Source organism: Aureobasidium namibiae (assembly GCF_000721765.1).
Source record: "Aureobasidium namibiae CBS 147.97 unplaced genomic scaffold scaffold_2, whole genome shotgun sequence".
NCBI lineage: Eukaryota > Fungi > Ascomycota > Dothideomycetes > Dothideales > Saccotheciaceae > Aureobasidium > Aureobasidium namibiae.
Genome location: NW_013581207.1, coordinates 60,239 through 74,805, shown reverse-complemented (window position 1 = coordinate 74,805; position 14,567 = coordinate 60,239). Strand labels below are relative to the sequence as shown.

At 51.7% G+C, this 14,567-nt stretch overlaps 5 protein-coding genes across 5 annotated transcripts; 3 read left to right on the top strand and 2 right to left on the bottom strand.

Moving 5' to 3' along the window:
* Positions 1 to 3,476: 3,476 nt before the first annotated feature.
* On the top strand, positions 3,477 to 8,141 carry M436DRAFT_69410 (uncharacterized protein; the record flags this gene model as incomplete). Its single annotated transcript, XM_013575671.1, has 3 exons — positions 3,477 to 3,856; positions 3,905 to 3,908; positions 3,960 to 8,141. 3 exons carry the CDS (start codon positions 3,477 to 3,479, stop codon positions 8,139 to 8,141), a joined length of 4,566 nt encoding a protein of 1,521 aa, XP_013431125.1.
* A 427-nt stretch (positions 8,142 to 8,568) lies between these two features.
* Positions 8,569 to 9,266, top strand: M436DRAFT_78139 (uncharacterized protein; the record flags this gene model as incomplete). The annotated part of the gene is made up of 2 exons (XM_013575821.1): positions 8,569 to 8,902; positions 8,956 to 9,266. 2 exons carry the CDS (start codon positions 8,569 to 8,571, stop codon positions 9,264 to 9,266), a joined length of 645 nt encoding a protein of 214 aa, XP_013431275.1.
* Positions 9,267 to 9,397: 131 nt separating this feature from the next.
* Positions 9,398 to 10,276, bottom strand: M436DRAFT_60221 (uncharacterized protein; the record flags this gene model as incomplete). Its single annotated transcript, XM_013575509.1, has 1 exon — positions 9,398 to 10,276. The coding sequence occupies one exon, from the start codon at positions 10,274 to 10,276 to the stop codon at positions 9,398 to 9,400; it is 879 nt and encodes a 292-aa protein (XP_013430963.1).
* Positions 10,277 to 11,362: 1,086 nt separating this feature from the next.
* Positions 11,363 to 12,460, top strand: M436DRAFT_78137 (uncharacterized protein; the record flags this gene model as incomplete). The annotated part of the gene is made up of 2 exons (XM_013575820.1): positions 11,363 to 12,055; positions 12,113 to 12,460. 2 exons carry the CDS (start codon positions 11,363 to 11,365, stop codon positions 12,458 to 12,460), a joined length of 1,041 nt encoding a protein of 346 aa, XP_013431274.1.
* A 103-nt stretch (positions 12,461 to 12,563) lies between these two features.
* Positions 12,564 to 14,055, bottom strand: M436DRAFT_15008 (uncharacterized protein; the record flags this gene model as incomplete). The annotated part of the gene is made up of 3 exons (XM_013575110.1): positions 12,564 to 12,623; positions 12,675 to 13,028; positions 13,105 to 14,055. Coding segments are annotated over 3 exons (1,365 nt in total), but the record flags the coding sequence as incomplete, so codon positions are not given.
* Between the last annotated feature and the right edge of the window lie 512 nt (positions 14,056 to 14,567).

Here is a 14,567-nt window from a genome sequence, read left to right as displayed (position 1 = left end):
GTAGTCAGGCCCATGTCAGAGCTCCTGCCTTGCGTGAACTTGCCCCACGGTGCAGCAGAGCTTGCGGCAAACTCTCCATTGGTGAGCAACTTCTGATTGGTAGAATGTGTGGGGTATTTGATCGCAGAGTTCGATGTCAGAGGCACAGCCTTGAGTGAAATACCAGTCGCGTTGCTCTGAGACATAGCCAGGTATCGAGCATCACCAGTGCTAACCGCCCAACCCTGGAAAGCATTAGGGGATCGAGGGGACGTGTACTGACAGTTCAGGGCAAAGTTGCCATCGATGCTGCAACTCAAAGGAGAGTTGTTTGAGTCACCAAGAGGTGCTACGACGACCGATTGACTTTTGACGGAGAACGCCTGTCTGTTGCCTGACAGGACAGAGTTTGATCCCCAGTAGACATAGCCAGTGGTACAATCAAGAGTAAAGTTCAGCGCGGCATATCCGACACTGAACCCGACTGCTGTAGCACCGTTGAGCAAGCCTTGCATCGGGGTACCATCGATCGCACTGTTGGTGCCGTAGATATAGAGCTGGAAAGTCGCGTTCGAGCTCAGGGGAGAAGTACAGATAGGGCTTGGCTTGGAAATGGGCTTCGTTTCCGCTGTGCTTGTAGCGCTAATTGTCGGGACTGCTGCAGAGCTGGAAGGTTCGGTGACGACTGGGACTGAGACGGCGGACTTGGCTGTCTTCGTCGAGATAGAGCGACTGGTAGTGCTTGATTTGCCAAGAGTAGCAGATCTGAGCTTGGTTGAGGTGATAGTGGATGCAGGAAGGGTAGCAGTCGACGTAGGCAGGGATCCACCATCAGTTGAGGTCGTCGTAGGCAGGGATCCGGCGTCAGTCGGTACAGATGTCGGAGAGGATCCATCATCTGAGGTTGCAGAACCATCATCACTCGCCGAAGTGGTAGCAGCAGGCTCGTCAGAAGTCACTGGAGCATCACCATCTCCAGCTTGAGTCGTCTCTGAAGCCCCTGATCCGCCAGTGTCTGACGAAATGGAACCAGAATCATCACCGCCAGAGTCAGATCCTGAACCATCTTCTGAACCAGAAGTAGGCTTGGCCTTGAGTGTAGTCGATAAAGATTTTCTAGATGAAATGCCCTTGTCTACAGTGCCTGTGACAGAAGACGACAACTTCGTGCTGCTCTTCGAGGTGGACGATATCTTGGTGCCTGATCTTGAGGCGGAGCTTTTGGAAGAGACGCTACTACCAGACTTGCTAGAGGCCGCAGATGATTTGGATCTCGAGCTTGACAGCTGTGTTGAGCTTTTGGCAGATGTGCCTGTCTTAGACGAGGTTTTGGCTGTGAGCTTGCTACAAGCGACACCAATGCATGGGCGCGTTGATGAGCTCGAGGCAGATGGACTGCTCTTCGCTGAGGCCTTCGACGACGACCAAGGCTTCAGTGTGAGCTTGCTGCATGGATAAAGACCGCAGTAGCGAACTGACGAAGTGGAGACAGAGGAACTCGAAGACGAGGACTTTTTGATTGAGGTAGTGATAGCTTTGTTCGGTGTCGTTGATGAGAGTTTCTTGCTCGAGATGCTCGAGATGCTCGATGATGTCTTGATGGATACCTTCGGTGTGGTTTTGATGACCGCAGCCGTCGTCTTCGGTGTCGTCTTCGCCGTTGTCTTCACGACAGGTTTGGGGATCGGTTTGGCAGAAGTTTTGGCGACTCGTACTACAGGCAACTGCAATGCAAGTTTCATCTCTTGCGAAGCGTGCGATATACAATCGCAGGCCGCCGTGAGCTCGTCCGGGGTCATCCCTTGGATGGCTGACGATTGGCTCTGACTAGGAACGAGATCAGCGGCGTTCTCATGTCGAGCGGGTACCACTCCTACCTGTCCAACCATGATTTACATAGGCCAGGCTGTGTCTGAGAGTTGAACTGCACTAAAGCAATGTCGGCCTTGTTACAAGCTGTTGAATCGGTGAGCAGGGAAGTTGTAGTGTACGAAGCGTAGGTCTTACCACTGAGGAGGTTCGAGGAGCCATCGTCTGTTGCGACAGCAGTGGCCAGACCTGCCAAGCAGAGTGGTAGAAGATGTTGGAGCAACATTTTCTGCCAAACACGTTTGCGTCTTCCAAGGATAGCAAGGCAGAGTTTTATACAATCTCGCACGACCACTCACCCGGAGCGTGGACATACACCTTCGTGAGCAATGGAAATTGCACCAACAACGGTATATCTCTGCTCAACGAAAAGCACCATCAGAGAGACTTGTCTCAGAACCATAAAGTCTGCAAAGCTCATTTCGATATATCGGTTGGGCATCTGATCTGTGGACATTCTCTCCTCTGCGAGCAGTCGAACGGTATGGGGAGTAGCTGAAAACCCGTCGGGGATATTGGTGATTCCGTTTCTGGAGGAAGTCACTTGTAGGCTGTTCGCGGCACGAGGATGGCGCAGAGTATGCGCTGGAGCGTTGCAACAGAACAAGTCGTCCCACGCGATGTTGAGAGCGGAGAGGCCGACACAGATTCACGGAGTAACGTTATCCGAACAGGGTTCGGACTGACAGTCATGGAGCAGAAGAACCAGGCTCGAGATGAGGTCGCTGCTTAAGCCATTTCGGGAGCACGAGAACGAAGCGGGACTCGGAGACCCCGTGGAATACGAAGGTCTACGTTGAAATCGCTGCGCGAATACCGACCGTTGATTGAGTATAAGACATGAGATTCAGGGCTTCAGCTCACAACCAAGCGGGAAACGACTGCTGCGTCCAGTGCTCGCGTCCAGGCCTCACAGCACGCTGGTAACTGTGTCCAAAAGACGTTGTTTTCTCGCTGAGCAGATCCAGACGAAGACGAGGCCAGCATATCGATTGTCGCTAGCGGCGAAATGATTGTATGCAAAGGAGTTGTTGTTGCGTTCTAGGACTCGTCGAGAAGAAAGCCGTGAGCTGAAAGAAAACGTCTTGATCGTCTTTGTGGGGTAGTTGCCAAGCTCGTATGTTTAGCCGAGGGATGAAATGCTCCAAAGCGCAATCCCTGCGTTCCGTAGATAGGCCAAGCAACAAGCGGAGGGTGCTTTCTCAATCCTACGTTCTATATAGATATATGTGTCCATGTCCGAGACATCTCTATTGCTAGAGCCGGTGAGCTTGATTTGAGCTTATCTCCTTTGAAGACCAACGTCCTGTCAGCTACCTTCTCACCATCGCACAACCCTGCTTTTCTCCTGAGTTGTCTATATACCAAAGACTAATGGCAATCGAGGCGTTAAACGGTGACACTGTTTGTGGAAGTTGGAAATGTCGGCCTGGCCGGAAGCGCAGCATGGCAAGGTTGAAAGAAACGCACCATCGAGTCGCTCAGGTATATATACAATGGAGCCAGGTAACTTTTGCAAATCAGCAAGGCTGTCAGCGCCAACTCGGTTTCTTATCTGGTCAATAATTTGACTGTTCGTTCTTTTTCTTACACTCGTTTGCTTGCCTGCCCCATAGGCGCGCGTGAGGATGTTGCGTTTCTCAACCATCATCACCTGGCTTGTCTGGGCTATTGCTTTCGAGCATCTTATCCAAGCAGCACCAGCCAAGGCATCCTGCACTTCTACCGATCCTATTCTTGCTTCCATCAAGAATGACTTCGGATCACCTCTTGCCTTCTGTCAGTGGTGGTCCGGAGCTTCATACATCTCCTCCAGCCCGATCAATGGCGTATCTCCCGTCGATATCAGCAGAGTCTGCAGATGTATCAACGCAAACTCAGCTCTCATCGGCAAGACAACAACCAAAGCCATGGCTTCCCCGACTGGCGTGAGCAAAGTGCCCAATTTGGATGCCCTTCGAAAGCTTGTAGCTCAGCCCTTGCCTTTCTGCAAGTTTTGGTTCAATGCGTGAGCCTCCGAGAACCGAGCAACTGACACTTGTCTAACCATTTCCAGTCCTGTTCGTAAAGGCAGTCCCTTTGCAGCACTTCCTGCTCCGGTGGTGTCCCAGGTCTGCAAGGCCGTCACTGCTACACCCGCCCTCGTGACTAGTTCCGTCAGGTCAACAGCCAAAGCCTCTTCGTCTACCAAGAAGATCTCTTCTTCTTCGTCTACAAGGGTCTCGAGTTCGACAGTTTCTCCTTCCAAGATCTCGAGCTCCAGCAAAATCACCAGTAGCTCAGTCAAGCCTACAACGTCTTCGACAAAGCCAGTTGTCTCCTCGTCGAAGCCTGCCGTGTCTTCATCCAAAAATAGCGTCAGTTTCTCGAGCTCCACATCTTCGACTTTCACAAGCTCTTCGATAAGCGTCGTCAGCGCCTTGCCTACCGCTACGGCCGTGGGAAATGTATTCACAGCATCCGAAGTCACTCTTCCGCCAGCGCCTACTGCCACACTAGGATCTATGGCTCCGCCTGGCCTCGACTTGGACAATGTTGAAAACTTGACTCCTGCTCCTCAAGCAAACCTTTACTTTGGTGGTGCCCCCTCCGCTGATAATGCGACCTCGACTGTTGCCAAGGTCGGTGTTGGTTTCCAGCACCCTTCCGTCGTCCTCGATCACACCAGTTATATCAAGAGTGTTCACTGCGACGCCTCGAGCATAACCATTGTCTTCAATGACCTTTCCGCCTTCCAGCACTCGGAGTCGGAGTGGCAAATGGATGGCCACGTCATTTTGGTCACCTCAGAGGACTCGTGTGGTGCCAACGGAACCAGTACCATGTTCTTGACCGAATCTTTCACATTCGATACTACCAACCTCATCGCTGTCGGTAAAGGTCAAGAGGCACAGCTGGCTGATATTTTTGACACCCTCGATCTTGACTTTGGTACCGTCACAACCTCAAACACCTCATACACACCAAACTGCGGCACCATGAACGGAACAGATGGCACTTTCCCATCCGCTGCTTGCGGAACCTCTTTTGATTCTACCCTCGATCAGGAACTTGGATACTACACTGGAGATGATGACTCTATCATCGCTATTGTGGCTCCGACATCGCAGAGTACCCTGAGCAAGAGATGGTCTCTCAAGGGTGCCATCAGCAAGGTAACCAGCGTGGCTAAGGCAATTGCAGCGCCGGTCGCCAAGGCAGCTGCCGCAGTCGTCCCTGCCTCGATTCAGAAGGCAGCGTCAAGTCTCGGTAGCACCATCAAGTCTGCAGTCTCGGCCGTTGCGTCTCTGGTTCCTGCCATCACTCTGTCCAAGTCCTTGGACGTACCGCTCAACCTTGGACCTGCTCAGAACGACCCTTCGCCTTGGGGCCCGCAATACAAGTTCTTTGAGTACAGCCCGGATTCGCAGAAGGACGCCTCGATGATCGCTGCCACACAAAAGTCCCTGAGTGGCATGTCCACCTCGCTGAATGGTATCTCTGATCCTAAGCCTGGTATTCAAATGTATTGCGTGGATTGCGGTATCAAGGGCGATTTCCAAGCAGTAGGTACTGTCTCAGCCAGTCTTGCCCAGGGTGTGACAAAGTGCGATGTCAGTCTCGACGGCAATCTCTACGCAGGAGTCTTTGTCGGAGTCAATGCCTTTGCCGCCTACGAGAAGAACATCAACAAGGATCTGATCAACAAGGGTCTTCCAACTCTGTCTATCCCCGGTATCGCCGTGTTGGGCCCCAAGGTCACTGTCTCCCTGAACAGCAATCTCAAAGTCCAAGCTGCTGGTCAGCTGCTTGTCGGAGCATCTCTGAACTGGCCTAAGATCCATGCCAACCTCGATCTGTTGGACAAGTCGAAGTCTGTCCAGACTGGCTTTACCCCCGAGATTGTCAAGAAGTTCGACGCATGGGGAGATGTCACAGCTGACGCTTCTCTTGCGCTACCCGTGACTCTCTTCTTCGGTGTGGACATATTGAACGGAAAGTATCAGAAGGGTGTCTCGCTTGTCAATACCCCTGCAGTCACTGCATCTGCCGAACTTGCCATCGCCGCCAGTTACGGCACAGGTGCTTCCAACAGTATCACTAGCTCTACCGGCTGTTTCGGAATCAAGTACAACATCGGACTGAGCAACAACCTCGCGGTTCACCTTCTCGACATCAACACATTCACGCTTTTGGACTACCAGAGACCCAGTCTCGCAAACGGCTGTCTCGGTCGTGCCGTACCCACCGTCAAGCGCACCACATCTTCCTCTGCCGCTCCTACTTCCACAGACGACGGATCTGATGGTTCCGCCGCAACTGACGGTCCCGCCCCTACGGACGGCTCAGGCTCTGGCTCGTCAGATGGTGGTGATAATGGAGGTAGCAGTGCATCGACCATTGCAGACTCTGGTGGCTCGCCCGCACCTACTGATGGTGGTAGTCAACCAACCACAACCGATGCCGGCAGTCAGCCAACTTCAAACGATGCTGGCAGCCAACCAACTACGACCAATAGCGGAAGTGCGCAGACCACAGCCAATGGTGGAAATGCTGGAAGTGCACAGACTACAACCGCTGGTTCCGTCGCGCAAACATCCACCACCAGCGTTGTCGCACCCACGCCCAGCGCTCTCAAGTGTGGCGACTATTACACTACCAGCGATGGTACCTATTGGCAAGTTCAATGTGGCTTTGATTGGCCCGGAAGAGATATCATGCACACTCCCTACTTCAACATGTCATCTTGTATCGACGCTTGCTCTGATTATGGCTCAAGCTGTGTGGGAGTCATCTGGGTCCAACGCGGTCAAGATGCTCAGAACTGCTGGTTGAAGAGCTCTACGCCCGTCAAAGGAAGTGTTCCATCTGGTCTCACTCTCTTCGCCGCCTCACCCGTAACATATGCTCCTCTGGCCTCCTGCCCTGCTGCAGATGGCACCACCTTTGTCGATGCCCAGAAGCAGGTCTATCAGGTCAAATGTAACATGGACTACCAAGGTTACGACCTCGGTGGTCTGACCGGGTACACCAATTTGGAGTCATGCATCAACTACTGTGATACCAACCTGGACTGTATCGGTGTGTCTTACGCCTACAGCGGAACCTACAAGACTCCGCTCTGCTATCCCAAGTATGAGATCACCGACGTGCCTCTCAACGCCACAAGGTTCAAGTACAAGGTCGACACCGCCATCAAGATGAACAGACCTCAGAAAAAAGCATTGGGCTCATGTCCTTCCATTGACGGAAGCACTTTCTACGACGCTGCTGGCAAGTACTACAAGATCTCATGTGGTTTGGATTACCAAGGCAACGACATCATCGAGAAAGACAACATTGCCACACTCGAGCAGTGTATCAACGCTTGCGATGCTAACAATGGTTGTACCGGTGTCAGCTTCGCCCACGATGGCTACTATGGAAACAACCCTGGCTGCTACCTCAAGAGCGCGCAATCAAGCAACGCTGTCAACAGTACTACCGATCTCTCATACATTGTCGACTCTGCATACTTGGTCAGCGGATCCATGAAGAAGAGAGATGTCGTCTCTGTCAACGTCAAGGTCGCCTCCAGTTCTACAGTTTCCGCAGCCTCATCATCGTCGTCGGTTCTCAGCAGCAGGTCTTCCACCCTATCTGCCTCATCATCTTCAGCCGCCTCGACCACTCTCTCGTCAAGCTTCACAAGCTCTTCCGCCTCGGTCAAAACCTCTGTCAGCTCGTCCGTGTCTTCAAGCAAGTCAAGCTCCCTTTCAAGATCTATGACCAGCTCGTCAACTTCTTCTTCAGTCAGCTCATCGGCCACTGCCGCAGCCGACAACACTACCAACATCATCATTACTGACACTTCTGGCCAACTCCAACTCACACCTTCCGGCGACGGCAACATGTACATGTCTCCGAACGCCTCCAGCGCAAGCTTTGGCTCAGACGGCTATGTCGCTCTGGGAGACGCGACTGGAAACCTCTTCGTCTACTACCCCGACATGCTGGCAGCTCATGGAGCCTCTCGTTTCCGTCTTGCCGCTTGGGGGTCTATTCCCCACGGTGCTCGCCTCCTCACTCTTACACCTTTCAAGAGTGGAGACGTTACTGCCTTGTTGGCAGTAGATACCTTGGGACACTTCTTCTTCCCTGTGCTGTGCTCGTTCGAGGGCGCACAACAGGCCAAGGTCTTCCTCGTCAAGGATCCTACAGCTGATCTCAGCTACATTGCTGACCCCGAGTTGAGATTCATCTTGACCGGTGGTGTTGTCAGCCAGTGTAATCCATTGGCTTTGACGTCCAAGAGTCTCAAGGCTCTTGCTTAGTGGATCCTCTTTCGCTTTTCTTTTGTCAATCATCATAGAAACATATCTTTCGTAATGTCATATTCTTAATCTCCAAACTTTTGCATATTCTGTCGTGACTTGAATGCTGTATGTCCCACCGTGGAGTCTAATCTTGCCGATGCTCGCTGCCACTGCGTTGCCCCCGACGATTCGAGTGTGGAGATTTCCCGTGGTATTCAGGCTTGCTTCACTGAAGTGAAATCTTTTCGGTTCCATTTGTCGTGGCTCGCTCGTCCGCGCACAACACCGCATCACACTCGAACCAACTACAACAACACCCTCGCCGTTCAACCGCAGCCATCAGCAAGAGGAAATGCTGGAACACGCTATGACTCCCGCGATGGTTAGGCTATCTGACAGAATCAGTCAACACCGCCGTTGGGTTGAATCGCAATCAGAGCGCAAGATGACCGTCGACTGCACCGGACGCACCATCCTCCCCGAGCAAATCCTCTGGTGCGCCAACAACGACGGAGCAGCAAAACAGTGGCTGGTCAACGAGGCGCTGCCTTGGTGGTTCTTTGCTTCTTTCCTCAACTACTGCGCTTCCGCTGTCAATGGTCACGCTCGTAGCCCCAGAGTCAGACGCTGCTACACACCCGCACAGCGCCAGTTGATGGCCCGCTTGCGAAAATATCCCTCGGATGAAGATGAGTTGATTCAAGAGTTCAAATGGTATATCACTGGTCCAGCACACAATGTATCGTTTAGGGGAGGGCCTGTTGACTTTGAGACACTGAGTATGTTTGAGCCCTCGTTTGATGAGTATGAAAGGAGGCTAACAGATGATCAGAAGGCCATGACAACCCTGAACTTCTCCTTTCCCGCGCTCAGGAGGAACTCTACAATATGGTCTTTTCTGCTGGGCAGCGTACCAACCATCAACTCATCATGGCGCTTGACATGCCCACCGTTCCAAACGATGAGATGGAAGAGGACGAGACGGCCCCTGCCCCTGTCGCCTTCCACACTTTCGTCCTCCCTCTGTGTCTGAGTGCTCCTCACTCCCTCAATGGTGCCACCGGCCTTGTTGAGCAGCAACATGGCTCCGATACTCTTCTCGTTCAGGATCACGACGATGATGTTCTCATGAGACTTGATTGAGTTTTTTATGGAGACGAGCAACGACTTTGTGCAGTATCGCAGCAACACAGGAATGAAACGAGGGCATGGGACATGATCGGAAGCAACACAAGTAAAACAGCAGAAAGTAGACTATGCTTTCGAATCGAGCCTCAAAACCGAAGGTGTCTCATTTGCTGTCCTTCGGGTAAACAGTCATCAAGTAGTGCGATCGGACCACTTCCCTCAATATCCAATTCTGTCCTTATGCTCGACCACTCCCACTGTTCTTCGTATGCTTGATCAAGAACTCTCTGCGTTTGACTCATCCACTCTTGCTTCTTATGCTCAAATGAGTCGTCATCAAACGCCCTCTTCGCGGCATGCAGGTCTTTGGCCTTGTCATTCCAACCACAGGCCATGTAAACCTGACGGACACTGAACTTGACGAACCGCAGCTGAATATCTGCCACGAGATCGACATCACCCTTTGCTATCTTCACATCATCCCTATCCGGCTCCGTCACAATCTCATCCCCAAAAGGCACCCATTCCAGCTTCAACATCTTCTCTATCCAAGGCCCGAGAATCTCCTCGGCAGCCTTCGCATCCTCCATCTCAAACGGATTCTCCACCTCCGCAATTTCGAAGTCAACATGTTTACCCCACGCTTCCCAAGGCAGCAGTTTCTCAGAAATGGTATCGTAGATCAAAGCAGTGCCATAGATATTTGGATTGCTCAACACGAACGCATCTACAGAGATCTCGGGATCGTCTTGAAACGTTGGTCTTCGCGACCAGGAGAGGTCGGAGTCAGTGTAGAAGACTGGTTGGGTGCCATCGGGGAGGAGTGGAAGTGTGTTGAGGTCGGGGTGCAGTTGTGGAAGTCTTTGGAGTAGGGAGATTGCTGAGGAGGATAGGCCGGCTTCGTTGGCTGCGGGGATGTTGATGCGGGTTGGAGGTGGGGGGATGTCGGCGGGAGAGATGTGATGGATCGCGGCGAGAGTTTGGTAGTATAGAGTCAGATTGGTGATCAAAGATTCGTGGGTCATTGTTGATGGGCTCGTAATGCATCAATGATCGTCAACGACTGTGGTCTGACGTCCAAGCGGAGTCGGTAAAGCTTGGATAAACAAACAAGGCAACCTGACTTTTTCATGAGTGTGTTATTTTCGCAAGAAGTCTCAATACAGAATTAATAGAAGAAGGCTGTTCTGAGATTATCGACAAGAAACAATTGATCGAACAGATCGTTCATATGGCGCTGCCACAGAGAATCTTTCACATGCCCATGTCTCTAAAGTGACCCTGTCGCAAAGCAGAAATGTGAAATGATTCCGACTACGCCCTGATATCGATCTCTCAGCACAACATACTGCTAAGTCACATCTATCTCTCACGCTGCTTGCGGTTAGAAGTCCGTGAAGATGAATCTACAGACGATGTTGATAACCCGGGAATTACGCTCGCATTGACGTTCACAGAGTTATATCCGGCCTGACCTTGGAGACGTGCCATTGCTACGGCGATCAAGAAAAGCCGCTCCGCAGCTTTGCAACGAGCCAGAGACTTTCGGTTGCCGGCATGTGAATGTGCTCTCGTATCGTATCGTCAAAACAAGCATCTACTGAGTCCAGAAAGTTGTCGCCAAGAATGGTATCGATTTTCGGGAAGGCTGACGACGTGGCGACGCGGCCCTGGAGCGAAAACTTCTTGCGGCTTCCTTCAACCGTTTCCAGCGTTCTCTCACCAATAATACTTTGCTTTCATAGCGACGTCTGTTGCAAAGACGCGTATACATGTTGAATTTGCTATGGCGGGATCCCTGCCAAGTCCCCGCAGCACTTGAGATCATGATGAAAATGGCTTGATGAGGCTTTTCTGCAAAGTTGCTCGTGTTGAGTGAGGAACGGTGTAGGATTCAATATATTCCATGGCTGCCTACCTGTTTGGTTTTCTCCAGTCTTGATATCGCCAGATCTTCGCTCGGTTAGGAAGGCGCCACCCTCAATCATCAACAGCATAAACAAATACGTGCGTAGCGTTCAACTTCGCGACCCATACCACAATCACCATCAATCGTCTTTGTTTCTCTATCTCGCATACACAACCGGCTTGAATTCGCAAAATCATTCAAAATGTCAAAACTCAACCCTCTCCACTGGTCGCGGAAATGGCAAATCATCGGAGGTGTCGGCGCGACAGTCATTCTCGTTGCGGTAATCGTAGGCGCAGTCGAAGGCACAAAATCATCAGATTCGACTTCGTACCCGGACTATACTGCATTGAACTACACAATCTCGGAGCGCATGAACGGGACCACGTTCTTTGACCACTTCGACTACTACACCGCCGCCGATCCGAGCAGTGGCAACGTCGTGTATCTATCCGAGGAGCAATCGACATACAGCAATCTCACGTATGCTGGATCATCGTCAGCCATCCTCAGAGTCGACGATACGAGCACAGGAATCACGAACAGAAACTCTGTGCGCATCACCTCCAAGAATCAGTGGGATACTGGACTATTCGTTTTCGATATCATTCATTCACCGTATGGCTGTGGCACTTGGCCTGCTGTGTGGCTCAGTGACCCAAACAATTGGCCCGAGCACGGAGAGATTGATGTTATCGAGGCTGTCGAGCAGGGCAACAAGGGAAACCAGATGACGTTGCATACATCGAAAGGGTGCACCATGAAGACGAAGCGCGAAGAGACTGGCACAGTATCCGGCACAAACTGCTGGAACTCGACAAACGAGAATGAAGGATGTGGTGTCTTTGGCCCCAAGGACACTTACGGAGCAACTTTGAATGAAAACGGTGGTGCAGTAAGTCTACCCCCAATACCTTCTTTCCTATGCTTATCATGCTAACCTGTCGAAAAGCTTTACGCCATGGAACTGCGCGACGCCGGCATTCGTATGTGGTGGTTCGACCGTGACTCCATCCCCTCAGATTTGGTCGCTTCCAACGACTCTTCGCCTGACCCGTCAACATGGGGTACCCCTGTCGCCGACTTCCCCAGCACTGATTGCGACATATCTTCGCACTTCAAGAACCAATCCATCATTGCGAACATCGATCTGTGTGGTAGCTGGGCTGGTGCTACCAGTGTCTACTCTACCGAGTACGGTTGTCCAGGCACTTGTGCAGACCTTGTAAAGAACAACGCGACTGCGTTTGAGAATGCCTATTGGGAGTTTGGAAGCTTCCGAGTGTGGACATCATTTTAAGTGGAGTTCCCACACAGAGCTAATAGAATAATTATCCTGTCCCCAAACAATGGAAAGCAGATTAATTCCTTCCATCACTAGCCAACAACTCCGTTGCAATACCCTGCGCTGCAGCCAACTCATCGTCAGAAGGCATGTCAACAATAAGGAGGTACAGAACATCCTGTGACTTTGTCAATTCTAGTCCAATTCTGCAAGCCCTGTTGCAACATACCTTCTTCATGACCTTCTGCAAGAGACCCAATGGACCTGCACTGCTGCCACCTCGGCCGCCAGCAAGTCCTCCCAGCCCACGCTGTACTCCCCTGCCAATGTCTCCTCGAGCTCCTTCACGTTCACTCGCTCCACCAAAGCCTCGCCCAAATGCTGCTCGACCGCCTATGGAGTTACTAACTCCACGTCCTCCGCGGTTGCTCAGCATATCTTGGCGCTCAGGCATTTGTATCACACCTCCCGAGATCAAGGTAACCAGTGACCCGCTGTTTGCCGCATGACTCGGATCAGCATAGCGTGAAGTAAACTGTGGCTTTGGACCTGCAGCAAGAGCACTACTCGGATTGTCCTTTGCCTGACAAAAACACTCATCAGTTCCCGATGGATCAAAAGGTAGGGGGGAAAAAAGCAGGGGCGCAGGGGAAACCTACGAATTTCGCTTGCGCCCTTCTGTCCATGTAATCCTCCACGAACCTCTTCTTGTCCTGCAAAGACGACTTTTTCTTCGCTTCTACCCCATTCCCTGACACTGTAGTCGAGTCATCAACAGCAGGATAAATCAACGGCGCAATCTCAGGCCATTCAGACTCTCCATAAGTACTTCCGTTCGACTTTTTCAACGTTTGCATCGGGTTGTTCTTGCCACCTTTCTGCATCACTTTCTTTGCGATACCTTCGAAATCCACGCTTGTTCTTGCGTCGCTGGTGTCAGGATTCCAAGTAACCACTAAGCAGAAAAGTCCTCTGGGCATGAAAAACGATGCGTTGACTTTATCGAGGAATCGATTTGTTTTGACGCGGCCTTGGACTTCCATTGCTGCTGTTGTGGCGGCGGTGATGGCCATGGATACCAGCACGGAGGTGAGGGTGGGCAGCATGACTGTAGCCAAGGAAGCGAGATTGAGTGCAGCGATCCATTTCGTGGCGCGTGTGGAGGTGTTGAAGGTGCAGAGGAAGTCGAGGAAGGTTGATGAGGTGATGGAGCGGGTGGCAAGGATTGGTGGGTAGGCTTGGAGGAAGCCGCGGGTGCGGTCGCTGGGGCGGCGCTGAGGGATTATGATGGGGTAGGGGAGGGGTCGGGACGGTGAATGTGGAGGGCTGGAGGAAGGGAGGCGGGAGATGAAGGATTCTGCTAGGGTCACGGGGTCGGTTGGTTCGTCTGGTTCATGTGCTTCTGTGGGTTCTTGGTCGGTGGTGAGGTCTGTGTGGGCTTCTTCGGCGAGTGCATATGTTTCTTGATCGCCATTGTGAGTCGTTGGTATATCATTCGACGATGGCTCGAGTCCATGGAAGCTGTCTCTTGCTTGTTTTTGTGCTTTTGTCGCTTTATGGGCTTTGTAGGCTTCAGAGACGAAACCGATGCCACCGCCGACACCTTGGACAATGTTGGTGATGATTTGAGCCATGCTTTCTGCGGGTGTCGAGAAATAAATAGATGAGAGAGGAAGTGGTTGAAGGAGGACGAGATAAAAAACAGATTTATGTTGTAGAAATGTGAGCAGTATATGAACTGTCGATTAAAAGCCGCTCCATGGAAAGTCCGCGGACCATCCGAATGCCAATATGTATCAGAGTGGCTGAGTCTGATCCTGCGACTCCTTCGCTTTACCCTTTTGCGGAATATGGTTATGAAAAACCGCACCAAGATTTCAGGCATCGGTGAATGCTTGGGAATGCTTGGTTGTGCTTTCGCATCCTTGTGGTTCTGTTGCTTTGCATGGTGGGGCTGGAGGGTGCAGCTCTTCAGTCTCAGGAATCGGGGTCCGCGCTAGCATGGACCGCATGCTGAAAAGACTACTTTCCTGCACCAGTCTATGTGCAGACAGAATCGAAAGATAGGTAAAGAAGGAAAAGCAAAGACTCAGAGAGATCCTTTCATACCATTTGTAGCAAA